Source organism: Thamnophis sirtalis, unplaced genomic scaffold, assembly GCF_051295495.1.
Source record: "Thamnophis sirtalis isolate CommonGarterSnake01/CBP01778 unplaced genomic scaffold, rThaSir2_p1.2 scaffold_5, whole genome shotgun sequence".
NCBI classification, from domain to species: domain Eukaryota; kingdom Metazoa; phylum Chordata; class Lepidosauria; order Squamata; family Natricidae; genus Thamnophis; species Thamnophis sirtalis.
The window spans coordinates 58,534,635-58,549,714 of record NW_028261385.1 but is presented as its reverse complement, the minus strand read 5'-3'; the positions used below and the strand labels follow the sequence as shown (position 1 = coordinate 58,549,714).

At 38.0% G+C, this 15,080-nt stretch overlaps 1 protein-coding gene across 3 annotated transcripts; it reads right to left on the bottom strand.

The window, feature by feature from the left end:
- Positions 1-2,941: 2,941 nt before the first annotated feature.
- Positions 2,942-14,720, bottom strand: ISOC1 (isochorismatase domain containing 1). 3 transcript variants are annotated; one of them, XM_014062040.2, is made up of 6 exons: positions 13,715-14,701; positions 6,527-6,646; positions 6,213-6,416; positions 5,988-6,104; positions 4,562-4,606; positions 2,942-4,056 (listed from the first exon to the last, which is right to left on the bottom strand). In XM_014062040.2, the coding sequence occupies exons 1-6, from the start codon at positions 14,180-14,182 to the stop codon at positions 3,910-3,912; spliced, it is 1,101 nt and encodes a 366-aa protein (XP_013917515.2). In that variant the 5' UTR covers positions 14,183-14,701; the 3' UTR covers positions 2,942-3,909. The 3 variants fall into 3 exon arrangements, 2 of the variants coding, with proteins under 2 accessions (XP_013917515.2, XP_013917516.2); XR_015696698.1 differs by having other exon boundaries at positions 3,853-4,056; positions 4,486-4,606; positions 13,715-14,720; XM_014062041.2 differs by lacking the exon at positions 4,562-4,606 and having other exon boundaries at positions 13,715-14,564.
- Between the last annotated feature and the right edge of the window lie 360 nt (positions 14,721-15,080).

Sequence of the window (15,080 nt, the reverse complement as noted above, 5' to 3'; positions counted from 1 at the left end):
AGTCTCATGAATGCAAATGAAATATTCCCAATTTGCAAAATAACAACAATAACAAAAGCTCTGTAACAGAACTTTTGATATGTTCTATACTGATATATTCTATACCGATAGCCATTGCCTGCCTGTGGAGGAAACCAATTTTTTTTTTACTGCAATGCATAGAGAATATTATGATAAACAAGATTCTTCAGAAAATTCTACAGCTTTATGTAATTCTCTCTCTCACACACACACACAGCACCAAAATGTGCTCTCAATGTCTCAAAAGAGGTCATCAAGGCAAAAGATTTCTCTAGAAATTATAATTTGTACATGAGACTCACTTCCTAACACTTATCTTGAAGAAAAGTAATTTTCAGATAAAGCCAATCTATTTTTTCTAAGCACATTTGAAGTGATGGTCTAAAGTGATGTACATTATCCCATAGACTGGAGCAGGCCAGATGCTGGTAAACTATTAGTTCTAAATTCAAGCCTTCCTCTTCGCCCTTAGGCCACAAGTTCCCTTGTTGATGATTGTGGGGGTTCTATCACCTGCATTTTGTTTTCCTAGAATGCAAAGGATAGAGATCCAAGCCTAACAGCGAAACATCCACCTTGTTCCATCTGCTTGGAAATACACTGTCTTCTTTTTAGCCTCAGTGAGTTTACCTGTAAAAGCTGCAGATTCCAGCAGGCCCTATGTATTTCTGTATCAAAATCACGGGACTTTAAAATCCAGTTAGGTTTATTTTGCCTTGCTTTGGACAGATGGATTGCCAGAAACTGCAGCTTGCTTACCCGAATAAAAACACAATAACTTGGGTGTGGAATTGCATTGGCTCCCACAAACACTGCTCATCCTAGAACAGATGCAAATGTTTACTAGCTAGTGCAAATTTCAAAATTCATGTTATTTTTTTTTTCTCTCCCTCTGTATACCTTTATTTATTGCACCAGGGACTAAACTTGGAAACGTGATTTCATCCCATGCCCCTCTCCTGCAGTCCAAACAAAGCAGTCATGGAGGGAAGTAGCCAACAACCTGAGAGGATGGAACAATAGCCTAAAATGACTAATAGGAGCTGGTCAGACCCAGCTCCTTGGTCGACAATGCCATGACCTATCGTATAAAAATGGTTACTTTTGTCGTGTTTGTGCTAGAATTAGGGAAACACGAGGATGATTCTTCATATGTTTAGAGCTGCAAGGCTAGCATCTTCTCCAGGAACTACATGAATCGAATTGAATCCATTCCTTCTCAAAGTGTTTTACATTCCCTTTCCTTTTTTCTTTATGCATTTAACCTCCCCAAACTCAATGATCCAAATTATTCTTCCTCTCTCTAATATACAATTAGAAGCGAGATGCCCTCAATCTCGGGGTTTCGGGATTTTCCAAGGGGAACACAGAGCACAATATCTTTAAAGCACTAGGCTTAGAAACTCTGGGCAGAGAGACTCCTCCAGAAGCACTGTGACAACAGAAGAAAACTTTTTTCTAGACGGGAAGAAACACGTATCTATTTTATCACTATCTACTTGGTCTTAACAATCATCTTCTCAATCTCTCTCATTGGAGAAGTGGAATGGATAGTAAAGGGGAGATTCTAGTTGATACTTCTGAAGCAACAATCTATGCCTTATCTAGCCTAAGGAACACAGCTCTGAAAAATGAGTGTCTTAATAAAAGGGGTAGGTTTTATTCCACAGGAAACTAAATGATTTATATGCAAATAGCACAAAATGTCACCTGCCTCCATACCACATGGAACTATTAAGTACCAGGAGGTCATGAAATGGGAGACGCAGTGGCTCAGTGACCAAGACGCTGAGCTTGTCAATTAGAAAGGACAGCAGTTCGAATCCCTAGCACCACATAATGGAGTGAGCTCCCGTTATTTGTCCCAGCTTCGGCCAACCTAGCAGTTCGAAAGCATGTAGAAATGCAAGTAGAAAAATAGGAACCACGTTTGGTGGGAAGGTAAGTGTTCCATGTGCCTTCAGCATTTAGTCATGCCAGCCACATGACCAGAGAACGTCTTCGAACAGCACTGGCTCTTCAGCTTTGAAACAGAGATGAGCACTGCCCCCTAGAGTCAGAAACAACTAGCACAGATGTGCTAGAGGAACCTTTACCTTTACCTTAGGACAACAGAGATGATCAGAAATGATCACTGGACATCTCTGTTGAAGAAACCAGGAGTTTCATTATATATATAGTAACTGTAACTATGTGAAAGGACCTTTTCCTTCTCAATGATAAACTATTCATGTTGCATGGTAAATCAATTCTGAAACTGAGAAACTACTTGCAGTTTTGTAAAGGAGTTCACATCAGAAAAAAATGGAAAAACATTGTGGATATCACCTGTGCACACTCAACAGTAAATAAGGTTCTTAAAATCCCAGTGATTGAATTGAGGCAGGCAATAAGAGTTTTTGACTGCACATCCATTTATCGTGGTCCAATATATTGGAATACATTTATAAGTTATGTACAGCTGCTCATTTATTCCTTACTCTGCTTGATAATATTTGTGATTCTTCAAAATATTTATCTTTTGTCTAAGTATCATGTTGTGCTCATTTTAATTTTTGACAGCTTTTTGTTTTCTTTAAAATAAAGTATGTTTTAAATTATATGCTATCTCTGGGTCAGTGGACTGAATTTTTCAAGATAAAGAGAAATTTACTGATGAGACAAGTTCTTTATAAGCAAAATCAAAGAACAAACTTTATATTACATGCATCTTTTTAGAGCCAACATTTGTGGTAGACTCTGGGGCGCTAAGAGATGTTTCAAAAGTTTCCAACTATGAACTGTTTTTGTTTAAAAATCTGCATTATAATTGTTTTCAATATTGCAAAATACATTTCATATAAAGCCACATGCATTTTTCATATAAATGTTAGAACACTTTGAATCATTTATAAGACAAATGAATTAGCTGTAACAAGAACAGGATTACTCAAATTTATTTCTAGCTATAAAACAGTACATCAAAAACAGTACACTCTATTAAATCAGGCTTTTTTTTAAACAGTATTCAGCATCTGTATTTCAAAATGCAGCATAAAACTGATGCAGGTTTTACTACATCTTTAATTTACCAGAATTAATGCAGAAACCAGATGGAGTTCATTAAATCTATACATTCAGGGATTAAAAATAAATCCCTGAACACATCCAGAAAGAAGTTATTTCAACATTTGGAAATGAGAAGCTTGAGCATCTTGTTTTGAATATTTAAAAGTAAAATAAAATTTCCTACTTCAGTCTCATCAATCTCTCTTATATTCCTATTAACAAGTTGACAGAATTGCTTGGGATTTGGAAGTGAACATTTTAGAATTTTCTAGTTAAAAACTTTCAATAAATGATTTTGCAACAGCATTTAATAAAGTCCTGAATAATTAAGAACGACCCTAGCTATATCACAAATAATTATGCATTTATATTATTGCCTTCTCTAATGATTAAGCATCTTCTCTGTATCCCGTTTCATTTAAAATATTGTTCCATTCATAGAATGTTAAAACATAATTAACACGTTTATCTAGGTCACTGCATTAATTATACAAATAGTAATACAATTCCACAGTACATTTATTTATTCAGTCAAAAAGGTTTCACAAAAATACGGGGGTTCCTTTTGAGGAGTTAAATTACAATCAGTGGGTACAATACTGACAAACATGTACCTCTATTTTAAACTTTATTATGAACAGAAAATGACCCTACGGTGCTCCAAGACTCAAAGAGCTACAACTATAGAATATACCAGCACCTGGAAAGCATAATATAACAAATTCTGCTAAGGCAGGCAAAATACATCAATTGATAGGCGTGTAGGAGAGATTATACATCTCCATGTGATAGTGTGTATTTATGTATTCATTTTCCTTTGTCGAATTCTTTTAAGAGTATTTATACTTTAGAAAGAAGTCCTGACTCTGGAGCACTTGCTTTAATGAGGTTCTGGATTTCTTTGAATTTGGGATGATCTTTGTCAGCTATCAGCTGCAACAATACGGCTTCACTAGTGGTAACAATAATCCCAGTGCGAGCAAGGCGCTGGAAAAAACCAAAACAAATAAAGCCAATTATTTGCTGAAAAATATTTGAACAATAAACCCACAGATTTTACAATTTCCTAATAACAGTGCATTATAATTTATCTTAAAACAGAAAAACAACTTTGAAAATAGTTCCACTTCACTGAAATCACATTTTAGATTAATAATACAAAGATAATAAATAGCAATTATATATAAACTGATAAATAAATAGCTTCCAGGCATGGTTTTTATTATCCAATTGTCATTTTTTTCCTCTTCCTTCACATAATTGTATGGGTGTCTGGATAGTAATATATTTCAGTTATACCATTCCTACACTTTCCCATTTCTTTGTCCATTTTGCTTTTCACAATGAATATATTTAAACAGTTAAATGTAGAATAGATGCATTGATTTGCACATTAAAACACCATAAATTACTCACATAATTGTTAAAAGACAGTTCTTTATGACCTTGATGAAATAAATGAAGCTTGGGATACCTCTTATGTTATATTCACCTTTGTGTCTTTATTCTGAGAAATCCGTCCCATAAAGGAAACATGCTTTGATGATTTTCATATAATAAAAAGACAGGAAGAGCTTGGAGTTTCTTTCAAAGATCTTAGCAGAATATTAATTCTAGTAATTGTATTGTGTTTTATTTTTGATATTTTATAATTGTTCTAAACTGCCTTGGATTTTGGGGTAACAAGAAATGTTGGATATACATTCAATATTTTATTTAAAAAATCAGAATAACAGAACTGCTTTTCATAATAGTCAATATCTATATAGAAAAGATATCATTCTTTGCTTTCAGAAGATACTGCAAATTACATTGTAGTAAAAATTCTTAAGTAATAAGCAAACATTTTATATTACCTAAAACCTTGACTAATCTGCCCCACTGAATTTAATGGGGACAAGTGTTGTTTGGATACTGCCCAGTCATTTGGTAGAGAAATGGACAGCATGTCAATTTAATAAATAAATAAAATATAGATGCAATTATTGACTTTGCACAAGCTAGACAGTTCTTGCCGAGGTTCAAAAATCAAACCAAAAAAATTACTTATACACTAGCTTAATAAATTCTTCTTCCACAAAACATAAATCTATGCATATATCCCAAAATAATGCTGTACCTTTAGATTTGTTAACTACCATCATTATTTTCTCTAATTAAATAAAAGAAAAATAGTTTAAGAGGCTTAAAATAATTTCTTCTATTATTTTATTGGTATAAGAGGACCCCACGAGTGTCAAGAGTTCTGTGTCTCAAATGCTAGGATTCTTCTGCTCATCATGTATTACTGTACTGTATATAAAAATCAGAAATAGAGTAGTGCGTCATATCATTTAAGGAATAACTGAAAAAAGCGTGTTACCTAATCCAATCATCCTGTTCTGGCAAATTTCTATATGCTGTTTCCTTTTACAATACTTTAAGAATCAATTTCCTTAGGGATTTTGCTCCATTGTCAGCCTGATATTAATATAATGTTTTTTCACCTGTCCCTAAATCAAGATGCATTTAAAATTGATTTTGCTTATCTTTTGTGAAATTGATTTCTCTCTCAAAGCAGAAAGGGTAGCTGAAATCTTTGTCATAAACTTTTATTTTAGTAAGCCATTTAGTAAACTAAATCTTTCTATGCTACCTCAGGTTTTCTTTGAATGTATTCTCTTTTCCACCTTATATTTTTGATTTTTAGCTACTGCTGACAAAGAAATCAGTAAAATAGAGGCTATATGGATGCTAACAATGGTAGGGAAGTAATATACAGTCATATACATGTACTGTACACTTTTTTAAGAAATAGAAAAATATATTTCCTTTTCTGTGCCACAGAAATATTTTAAACTACAGGAATGTAATACTTATAATTGTTACAATCTAACCATTACTGAAGCCAAACTCACATAATTATATAATAAAATTACCTCCAGAGCAAACATTCTGTCCATCATACTTCTTGAAGAGGTTGCATCAGCCACAATATGAACTTCCAAACCTCTGCCAATTAATTCTAGTGCTGTCTGCTGAATGCATACATGAGTCTTGAAGAAGAATAAAAGTAAATCATATCAGCAATTATTATATTTACAAATGATATTTTACCTTTGTTTCAATAGCAATGCTGCTCTAGGAAAACTACAAATACATACTTCTACTCCAAATAAAACAATGCTGCGGATTCCAGGTATTTCTGCTATAGCAGCCTCAACTTCAGGCAAGACCATAGAAAACTTTGTTTTGGGTAAAACAAGTTTAGCTCCAGTTAAGTCAATTTCTTGAACGGTGCTTCCAAGACCTTTAGGATACTGTTCAGTTACAATGATTGGGATTCCTAAAATCCGTGCACCTTGAAGCTGAAAAGATTTTTAAAAAACAGAAAAATGAAAGTTTATTTAAATAATAAAATATTAATAATAGTACAATTAAAATAGTACCTGACCTTCAACAAACCAAATATACATACCAATCGTTGGCTTACGCTGATAATATCTCCAAAATACTTGATAGCAGGTCTGAATCTTTCTTGCATATCACAACAGAAAAACACAGTGCTGGATGGTGTGAGATTGCCCAATGTTGTTATCTGATATAAAGAAAGAAGGGGATAATAATGATTATGGTTGCCATCCCATTTTACTTAAAAAGTGTCTCACTGTTCTCAATTATCTTACATTCAAGTAGATATACTCAGGATTCCACTATTTAAACAGATATATTTTAAATGGGCAGAAACCCAAATCCATACTATTTTTGTTCCATAGAATATTTAACCCTATCTTAGAATCACATATTCCCAGGTTAATATTTTCTAATTCTCTTTTAAAATCAAGCTGCTTTAGTAAGGAAGGCTATTGTTTTAAAAGAGAAATCTAAACGTCTTTCAAGTATGTAAAGATAGTATATATAGTTTTAGTATCTTTATCATTATCTTTGAAATGTATGAATGCTTTATCAGACGAATCCAGCACTTTGTGGTTTAAACCAATATTTTATTTATTGATCTGGATTTTTTTTAAAAAAATACTTCAAACAAATAACTATGGGGAGCTAAATATGATGATACTACATGAAAATTAAATAATAAAAATATGCTTTCATATATTATATGTGTTGCTAAGGCACTTGAAAGCAAAGCTTACTTTTCTAAGTTTAGCAATTCATTTTTTTTCTCGTTCAAATGTGACTGCTGAGGTGTAGTTATCTTGTTTTTTTCATCACTAAAGTGTTCAGTGAAATGCTAGATCCAAAGCACTAGAAGTGAACCTTTGTGATATAGTGTGATTGAGCTGCTGAACTAGGACCGCAATGATTCAGGTACAACTCTACACTTAAGTTGGGAAATAGAAATCTGACAAATGAATATGCACAGAGGAACATATTTTTCCTTATCTCAAACAAATTCAGGGATCCTCCAGAGAAGCATCTCACATAGCATGAGAAGCTGTTGCCGGGGGGTGGGGGGGTGGGGGTCATTATTTTTCCTATGTAACAGTGATTATATGCATGTGAAAATCATTATCATTATCACCGTTTGTCTTGATACATTTTTCTGATTTCCTGATCACTATTTTTCTCCTTGGAATAATTCACAAGCTTTATTCCCACTTGAATATATGAATTGATTTATGACCTGCCTATCTGTTCTGGCAAGCAATTATAAAAGTGACCTTTATGATAACTAAGTTCTGTGATAGCTGAGCAGACTGAAAATCTGTTCATATTACCTTGGAATATATTCTATTAATTTCAAAAAAAGCATTCCTAAAAATGTGTGAGCTAATTAGAACATTTAGGTTGCAATTCTAAGCTAACATACTTCAGAGTAGACCTGATTCAACTCAGATGGATTTTTGTTTGAGAACACATTAAGAGAACTATGCTAAGTTTAACTTCTGAAGAAAGAACAAGCAGAATTGAAGTATTGATGTTTCATATGCATAAATACATAAAGGAAACTCTACTGTTTTATGTCTGGTTTGTTTTTCTATTTTAGGATCTGGTCAACATCACAACTGATTTCACTATATATAAGTAGTCACTAGAACTTGAAGATGTTCTTTGAGTTCAGTGAACCAGACACTATTCTAACATATTTTGGTACTTTTCCCTAGTTAAATTCTTAAAAACTGGAAATATTATAATTGCTAACAGTACTAATTTAACTTGTGTTATTAATTAAATCATTATTTCACAAACTATAATTAAACATATAGTGTATCTGCAACAAGCAAACAAACAAAATCAAAGGGAAACACGTCATACAGATATTGTGTATGCCTTTCAAGTTACTGCAAATTAAGAAGTTCATTTTAAAACAATACCGAATACTTATTTATGCAACGCTGAATGTAAGCATGCGGCTATTATAAAAAGCAGATATCTAAAGGCAGACTTCTATTACAAAATCTGAAAATGCTATATAGTGTAATTTAGCTCATGGAAGAAAAAAAAGAGGGATTGAAAAAGAACGCTTTCCCTGTTTAACTCACATAATCTGCAATATTCTCAGAGTTCCTCTAAAAGCTGCTGCTGAATTGTTGTATTTCAAGGAACAAAAGATATGGCTTTATTGACTTCATTTAATTTATTTATTAACTGCAATGTAGTTAACAATATTCAAAATAATTAAATTAAGATTAAATGTTGTTCCAGATCTAGCTATTTGGAGTCCAATCTCTGGTAAAGCCAGCTTCAATATTATGCACCCCCTTTTAAGTAGAGAAAGGGACTCTTTAAAATTAAATTTAATTTTAATCCTTCATTTAATCCTCTCTCTCCTCCTGTTCCAATGCTGCTTCTTGTTTGCTCTTTTTTTTTTGCATAAACATTGAAGCTAAATCTAGTCCTTGATCCAAAAAAAGATTGCATATCCCTGAGTTTAAAAAAATATATCCAGTCAAATGAAACTTCTTTCAGAGGTATTAAATATTCATTCAGAGTGTACCCTAGCACTTTTTCACCAAATGCAGGAATACAAGATGTCCTGCTTAAGACTTCAATCTTAAAATGATAAATTCTTGGATCTTTTTTGAAATATACATGGACTTGTTTTTAATGTAAAACCATTGTTATATACAATATAACATCAAAACAATATAGGATTATTTTTATGACTGATATCTCATAAAATGTAGATATTGAAAATGCATCTACATCAATCTAGTACCAATACCACTGTCACATTTTATCAGAAGTCAACGAGTTGACTGAAAAAATGAATGCTTTAACAATAAATTCCAAGGGCTTAAAAGAGAAAGCGACCCATTTTTTGCACAGGAGGTCTGAGGGTCAATCCCCAGCACAGAGTACTAGTGTTACAAATTTCAACTGGAAACTCTCGTGTTTTATAACGTTATATAGTCTCACTTAAAGGGCATGATGGCTATGTCAAGCCTATCTGATACAGTATAACAATGACTAAATACTGCTGATACAGCTATTGAATATTATATTGAACAATGACGGTTCAATACTATTATTCAACCACAATAATGGTTGAATAATGTTAACTGATGTTACTAGTGAGGAAAGTGGCTTTTAAATTCTAAAATATAACACAGAATGTCCTTGCTCATGCTCTATACACCATGAGGAAAGTTTTACTCAGACTGAAGATGTCTAACTGCAGTCCAATGCCATCTCTTCTCTCCTTTACTCCATTTTATAGAGATTTGCAAGAATGGAATAATAAGATATGAAATGGACATTGCAACTGGGATAAATTGAGACACTTCTCTTGGGTAAAAGCAAGGGGAACTCTAAATCCTGCATAGGAGGTTTAGAGCAAATACTTCCCAGTTTGCCATATCGACTATTCTCTGTTGATCTTATTTCAATAATCAGCAGCATTAGAGCTCTAAAAGAACAACATACGTTATTGCATAGATATACTTAACTTGCTGCAAAATTTATTTTACTCAGTTAGTTACCTAGTAACTAACTAACTAACTAACTAACTAAACTAACTAACTAACTATCCATTTCTGTTGGACAAGGGCTCTGGGCAATGTATAATACCAACAATAAAATCAAACATTAAAATCAGAATAATTTAGGCTTAAAAGTTTTAAAATTATAAAAAAACATTCTAAAAATTTCAGAAGGTGAGGAATTCCAAGATGGAGTTGTATTAGACAGCTGTTAATGCAGGCGGGGGAGCGGGGTTCATATGGTTGTGTGGGCCTCTGTGTCCCCCACACAAGGTTACACAGTCAGGTTTTGACCCCTTTGCAGAAGGCCAAAAGATTGGGGGCTTTCCTCACCTCCCAGGGCAAGATGTTCCACAATGCTGGGACAGCAGCTGAGAAGGCCCTCTTCCTGATTTAAAATGGAACCTAGTAACAGCATAACATTATAAAGGTTATAAAGATGTTTGGGTGCTTCAAGGTCAATGTATATTAATTGATGAAGATGTAATAGTCATTTATTTTTATACTCTGATAATGAGAATCTGAAGCTACCTATATTTACTTTTTAGAACGGCTAAAATACTCAGTGTTACAAATGTTTCTTTTGGTTCATACATTTTGCGCCACATAATTCAACCTATGAACATTCAGTCAGTGATCATTCCAAGTTACAATGGTGCTATGCAAATGGTTGTGATTTATTCTATAAGTTCCAGCCATCCCAGAACCCCAAGGTCAGGTGATCGCAATCTGGGTGCTTAGCTTCATACTTATGACTGGTTGTCAAGCAGTGGTGGGTTCCGGATCCCGTTGCAACCAGTACGGTGAACGGGGCCCGGTGTCCACCACATAAATGCGTGCAGCATGCGTGCACACATGCGCAGCGCACACATGTGCAGCGCACACATGCAGCCTTACCTCCTGCAATGCTCCAGCTGCTTGGCGGAGCATCATGCAGGTACTGTACACTCCATGCGCGGAAGCGCAAAGGAGCTCAAATACAGGTAAGGAGGGCAGGCAGGCGGGCCTCTGGAGCACCGTATCAGAATGGTACCTGGTGCTCCCGGCAGGCACCAGTATGCCTGTACCACGGCATACAGTCTGCAACCCACCACTGTTGTCAAGCGACCTTTAATCACATTGTTGTCATTTGCAAATGTCCCTGACAGCTTCCCCAAAAAGTCAGTGCGGAAGCTAGCAGGGAAGGTTGCAAGTTGCTGGGGTAAGTCTCCCCAATCAGTGCACCACCCCACGCTCTCCGCACTTGTGCCATACCAGCCACTTTCACACCCGTGCACCCTCCACAACCTATATTGCTGACTCTCGTGCATCATCCCTAGCCCCCATAGTGCCTGTTATGCACCTCATTGCACCTTACAATACAATACAACACAACAGCAGAGTTGGAAGGGACCTTGGAGGTCTTCCAGTCCAACCTCCTGCCTAGGCAGGAAACCCTATACCGTTTCAGACAAATGGCTATCCAACCTCTTCTTAAAGACTTCCAGTGTTGGGGCATTCACAACTTCTGGAGGCAAGCTGCTCCACTGATTAATTGTTCTAACTGTCAGGAAATTTCTCCTCAGTTCTAAGTTGCTTCTCTCCTTGATTAGTTTCCACCCATTGCTTCTTGTTCTACCCTCAGGTTCCTTGGAGAATAGTTTGACTCCCTCTTCTTTGTGGCAACCCCTGAGATATTGGAACACTGCTATCATGTCTCGCCTAGTCCTTCTTTCGATTAAACTAGACATACTCAGTTCCTGCAACCTTCTCTTGCACCCTCGCACACCCTCATGCCATGCCTTTCATATACCCTTCCCACACACCCTTGATCCTTCCCCAGCAGCCACCTACCTGCCTGAGGGCCTGAGACTTGTAACTTTTTGTCAGCTTCCCCACTGATTTGGTTGTGGGAAGCTGGCAGGAAGTTGCCTGCCTAACAACTTTAGAGATTCAGTTAATGACAACAACCAGAAACCAAGATTGCTGGATTATGACTACCCGGCAGAACAGTTTTAGGCTAATAAGACTGACAATTTCTTTAAAGGCTTTCCAGTAGCCTCCTGTAATCAACTGAGATCAATAGCAGAACTAAGAAACAAGCCCAATAAAATCAGTGGGACCAATTCATGTGGTTTAATCTGGATGTTCAGAGTTATGAAATGCTATTCACAAGATACTTCAGCTAAGATCACCTTCTATGGCAAACTATCATTCTCTCCACCATTTATAATTGTCACTAAAGTGTGATCTGGGAATACTCAAGCTTTATCCAATTTTGTCTATTGGTATTTTCCAGCTACCATTAAAGCTGAAGGAAGTTAACTGATTATTAAACACAATGTTCCACTTTCTGAATATTCCCAACAAGGAGTCAGTAGAGATGCCAACCTTAACATAGTGGTGATTAGGTTTCTTAAGCAGAGAGTGGGATTCTTCTCTGCTGCCTGCCTCACTCTCATCCTGGATCACGCACATATCTTCTCCTCTGCCTACTCCACTCCCTTTACCTCCACACTGGCTAGGGAGCACAGCACTGCCTAATCCAGTGCAGAAGTTTCCAAGGGTTAACTGCAGCTGCTGTTATTGGAGATAAGTGATGGAGTTCTCCTGAAAGCACTGAGGACAAGGGTTGAGGGAAGATGCAACTAAGGAAAGAGGAGCAGTAAAGACAAAGAATCTGTTCTGGGGATGGTGGTGTGTGCCAAGAGAGAAAGGAGGAAATTGAGATGAAAATGAGGTCGCAAAGCAAAGGAGGCTGAAAATTCCTGGAGCGGGAGGTAATGCTAGGATATGGAGAGTGGGAACAGCGAGCTTAAATCGTCCCATTGAACGGACTGCAAGACAAGTTTCTGATCATTCCCACAGCCAACCAAGAAATGCCCACGATAGCATACAAAACCATTGCTTGGTCCTGCAGCAGATCACTGACCTCCACCATCCTCTTCACCCAGCACAGAATGGTTATTCAGCATAGAAAACATTACTTTTTTTTGCTGGATCAGCTTCACCAGGCTTTAGTCTGCCTCAGCAATAAACTAGCAAGAAGTGGACCCTTTGCTACAGAGGTTATATTCTATGTAAAAGTTAGAGGGTTCTATTAGAACACCTCCAAGGCCTCTTACAACTGTTATTGTTGATCTCTCTCACACACACAGCGGGAATGAGCTCTCTGAATCATTATAAACATTTGTCATTCTTTTAGTGCTGGCAGCCAATGAATTGGATTTAACCAATATGTTGAATAACACATTGAATAACCAATGTGTGGACAAATTTAAACCTGGGTTACAAGCGGGAAAAACTTGGTTTTAAAATACCCAAGACCAAAACCATGTTTTACTTCACACGTCACACGTCTTCACACAACATGCATATATTACAGATTGTTCCCATTCTCAGGATACACAACCAATGTTAGAAGCCAAGGTGGAAGCCTTGTTCTATACACTAGGACAAATTGATTGACTATTTAATAGTTCAGGGTGTTGGTGCAATCTAACATATGTAGCCATTTTGTTAAGGGAACCAAAACTGACTTGCAGAAGGTGCGGAGGCTGGCTATGACCATTTCACTGTCGCCCAGCGGATTTCACCTTTTCCCCCAGCGCCACGTGGGTGTGGAAGGCTCACACTGGACGCCGGATGCCAAGAGGGCCTTCGCTTCAATGATCCAGGCGGCGCTGTTCTTGCATTCCCACATACACGCGCGCGCGTCCTTGCTCTTTTTCACCGTCACCCACCTGTATCTGCAGGGGCACGAGGCGCAGTTTGCACCGCTCATTCACCAGGAAGCCCTTGGGCAGGTCGATGTATTGGCTCCACTCCTCGGAGAAGAGCTGCACCACAAACTTGCGGTGCATGTCGAGCTGGTCGCCGTAAAGGCTCAAGAACTTCTGAATTAGCATCTCGTAGCCGGAGCCGTGTGGCACCGTCGAAGGCCTGGCGAAGACCGAGAAGCAAAAGAGCACCGGCACCGGCACAGACCCAGAGCCGCCGCCACCGCCGCCGCTGAGCGGGAGAGGGGCGACGACGGCAGAGGCTTCCGAAAGCTGCTGCTCTGCCGCCGCCGCCATGTTCGCGGGCAGCCGCTCCAGTTCCGCTCCGCCGACGCAGCTCCTCCTCCTCCTGTCGTCGTCGCCGCCGCCGCCTGGCCAGACGGGAGGCGCCGGCGGCCCCCAATCGCGGCTTCTGCTCCTCCTTCTCACCATAGGAACCTGTCCTGGGACGGGCGAGGCACCGCCAGGTGTGGACGCGGAAGGGGAGAGGTCGCTGCTCCCCTCTTGAATTGGGAAGCAAGCCGTGTGGTGGGCAAGAGAGCGCGAGCCTCGCTCCCACTGGTGCGCAGACGGGCGGGCACCTTGGGCTGTAGAGGCAGCGGACCGGGACGGCAATGAGACGTTGCCGCTGGGAGCTGCGGCTCGTGTCCAAAGCCTTCGCCGTGGCGCGTCTGAAGAGGAGGTTTAGAAGAGAGGGCGGTCTCTTGGGAGGCTAGACTCGTGCCCGTTCCCCTCCTCAACAGGGGCCATGCCAGCTGTGCCCGGCTGCTGTGGATTACGGTACCTCCAGTGCATGTAGCGAACCGAGAAAATGGAAAGGTGGTGTAGATAGTGATGTGGAATAATGTCAAGCAGAGAGAATCATGCCGTTCCCTTTTTTAAGATGGCTTACAAAATCAAATTTAAGCCCAATTATTAAAGTTAGAACCCAGTGACAAATTACTTTTCTGGATCCAAACATTCCACATAACTTTGTTGCACTCTGAGATGATAAAATTGCCCGCTACTGAAAATTAACTAGAAGAATTCCAAATTAACATATTTCATGTATGGTATGTGTCAGTTGGATGGCTGTAAGTTTGGTAGAATTGGAGATGCCAACTTAGGCTCTTAAATCCTGGGTCTTCCCAACCATAGCTAAGACACAGATTAATCTGAGCCAGTCAGGTAGTTTTCATTTTCCTAGTGGTGCAAGCAAAGGGAAAATATTTCCTGTATTGGCACTGAAATGCAATGAAGCAACTTCTCCTTGGCACTTGTGTGCACTGCTGGAGCCAAATACACAAGTACATTGCCACAGTTCTACCAGATTGTTTAAATCCATTGGTTA

Bases quoted from the DNA above. Each gene is read 5' to 3' on its own strand.
- ISOC1 (XM_014062040.2), bottom strand. From the start codon at position 14,182: ATGGTGAGAAGGAGGAGCAGAAGCCGCGATTGGGGGCCGCCGGCGCCT. The intron at 6,417-6,526 runs GTATGTATATTT...AAATCTTTTCAG, and splicing joins TCAGCGTAAGCCAACGATTG to CTTCAAGGTGCACGGATTTT. The intron at 4,057-4,561 runs GTGAATATAACA...GGTTTTTTCCAG, and splicing joins CTCAGAATAAAGACACAAAG to CGCCTTGCTCGCACTGGGAT.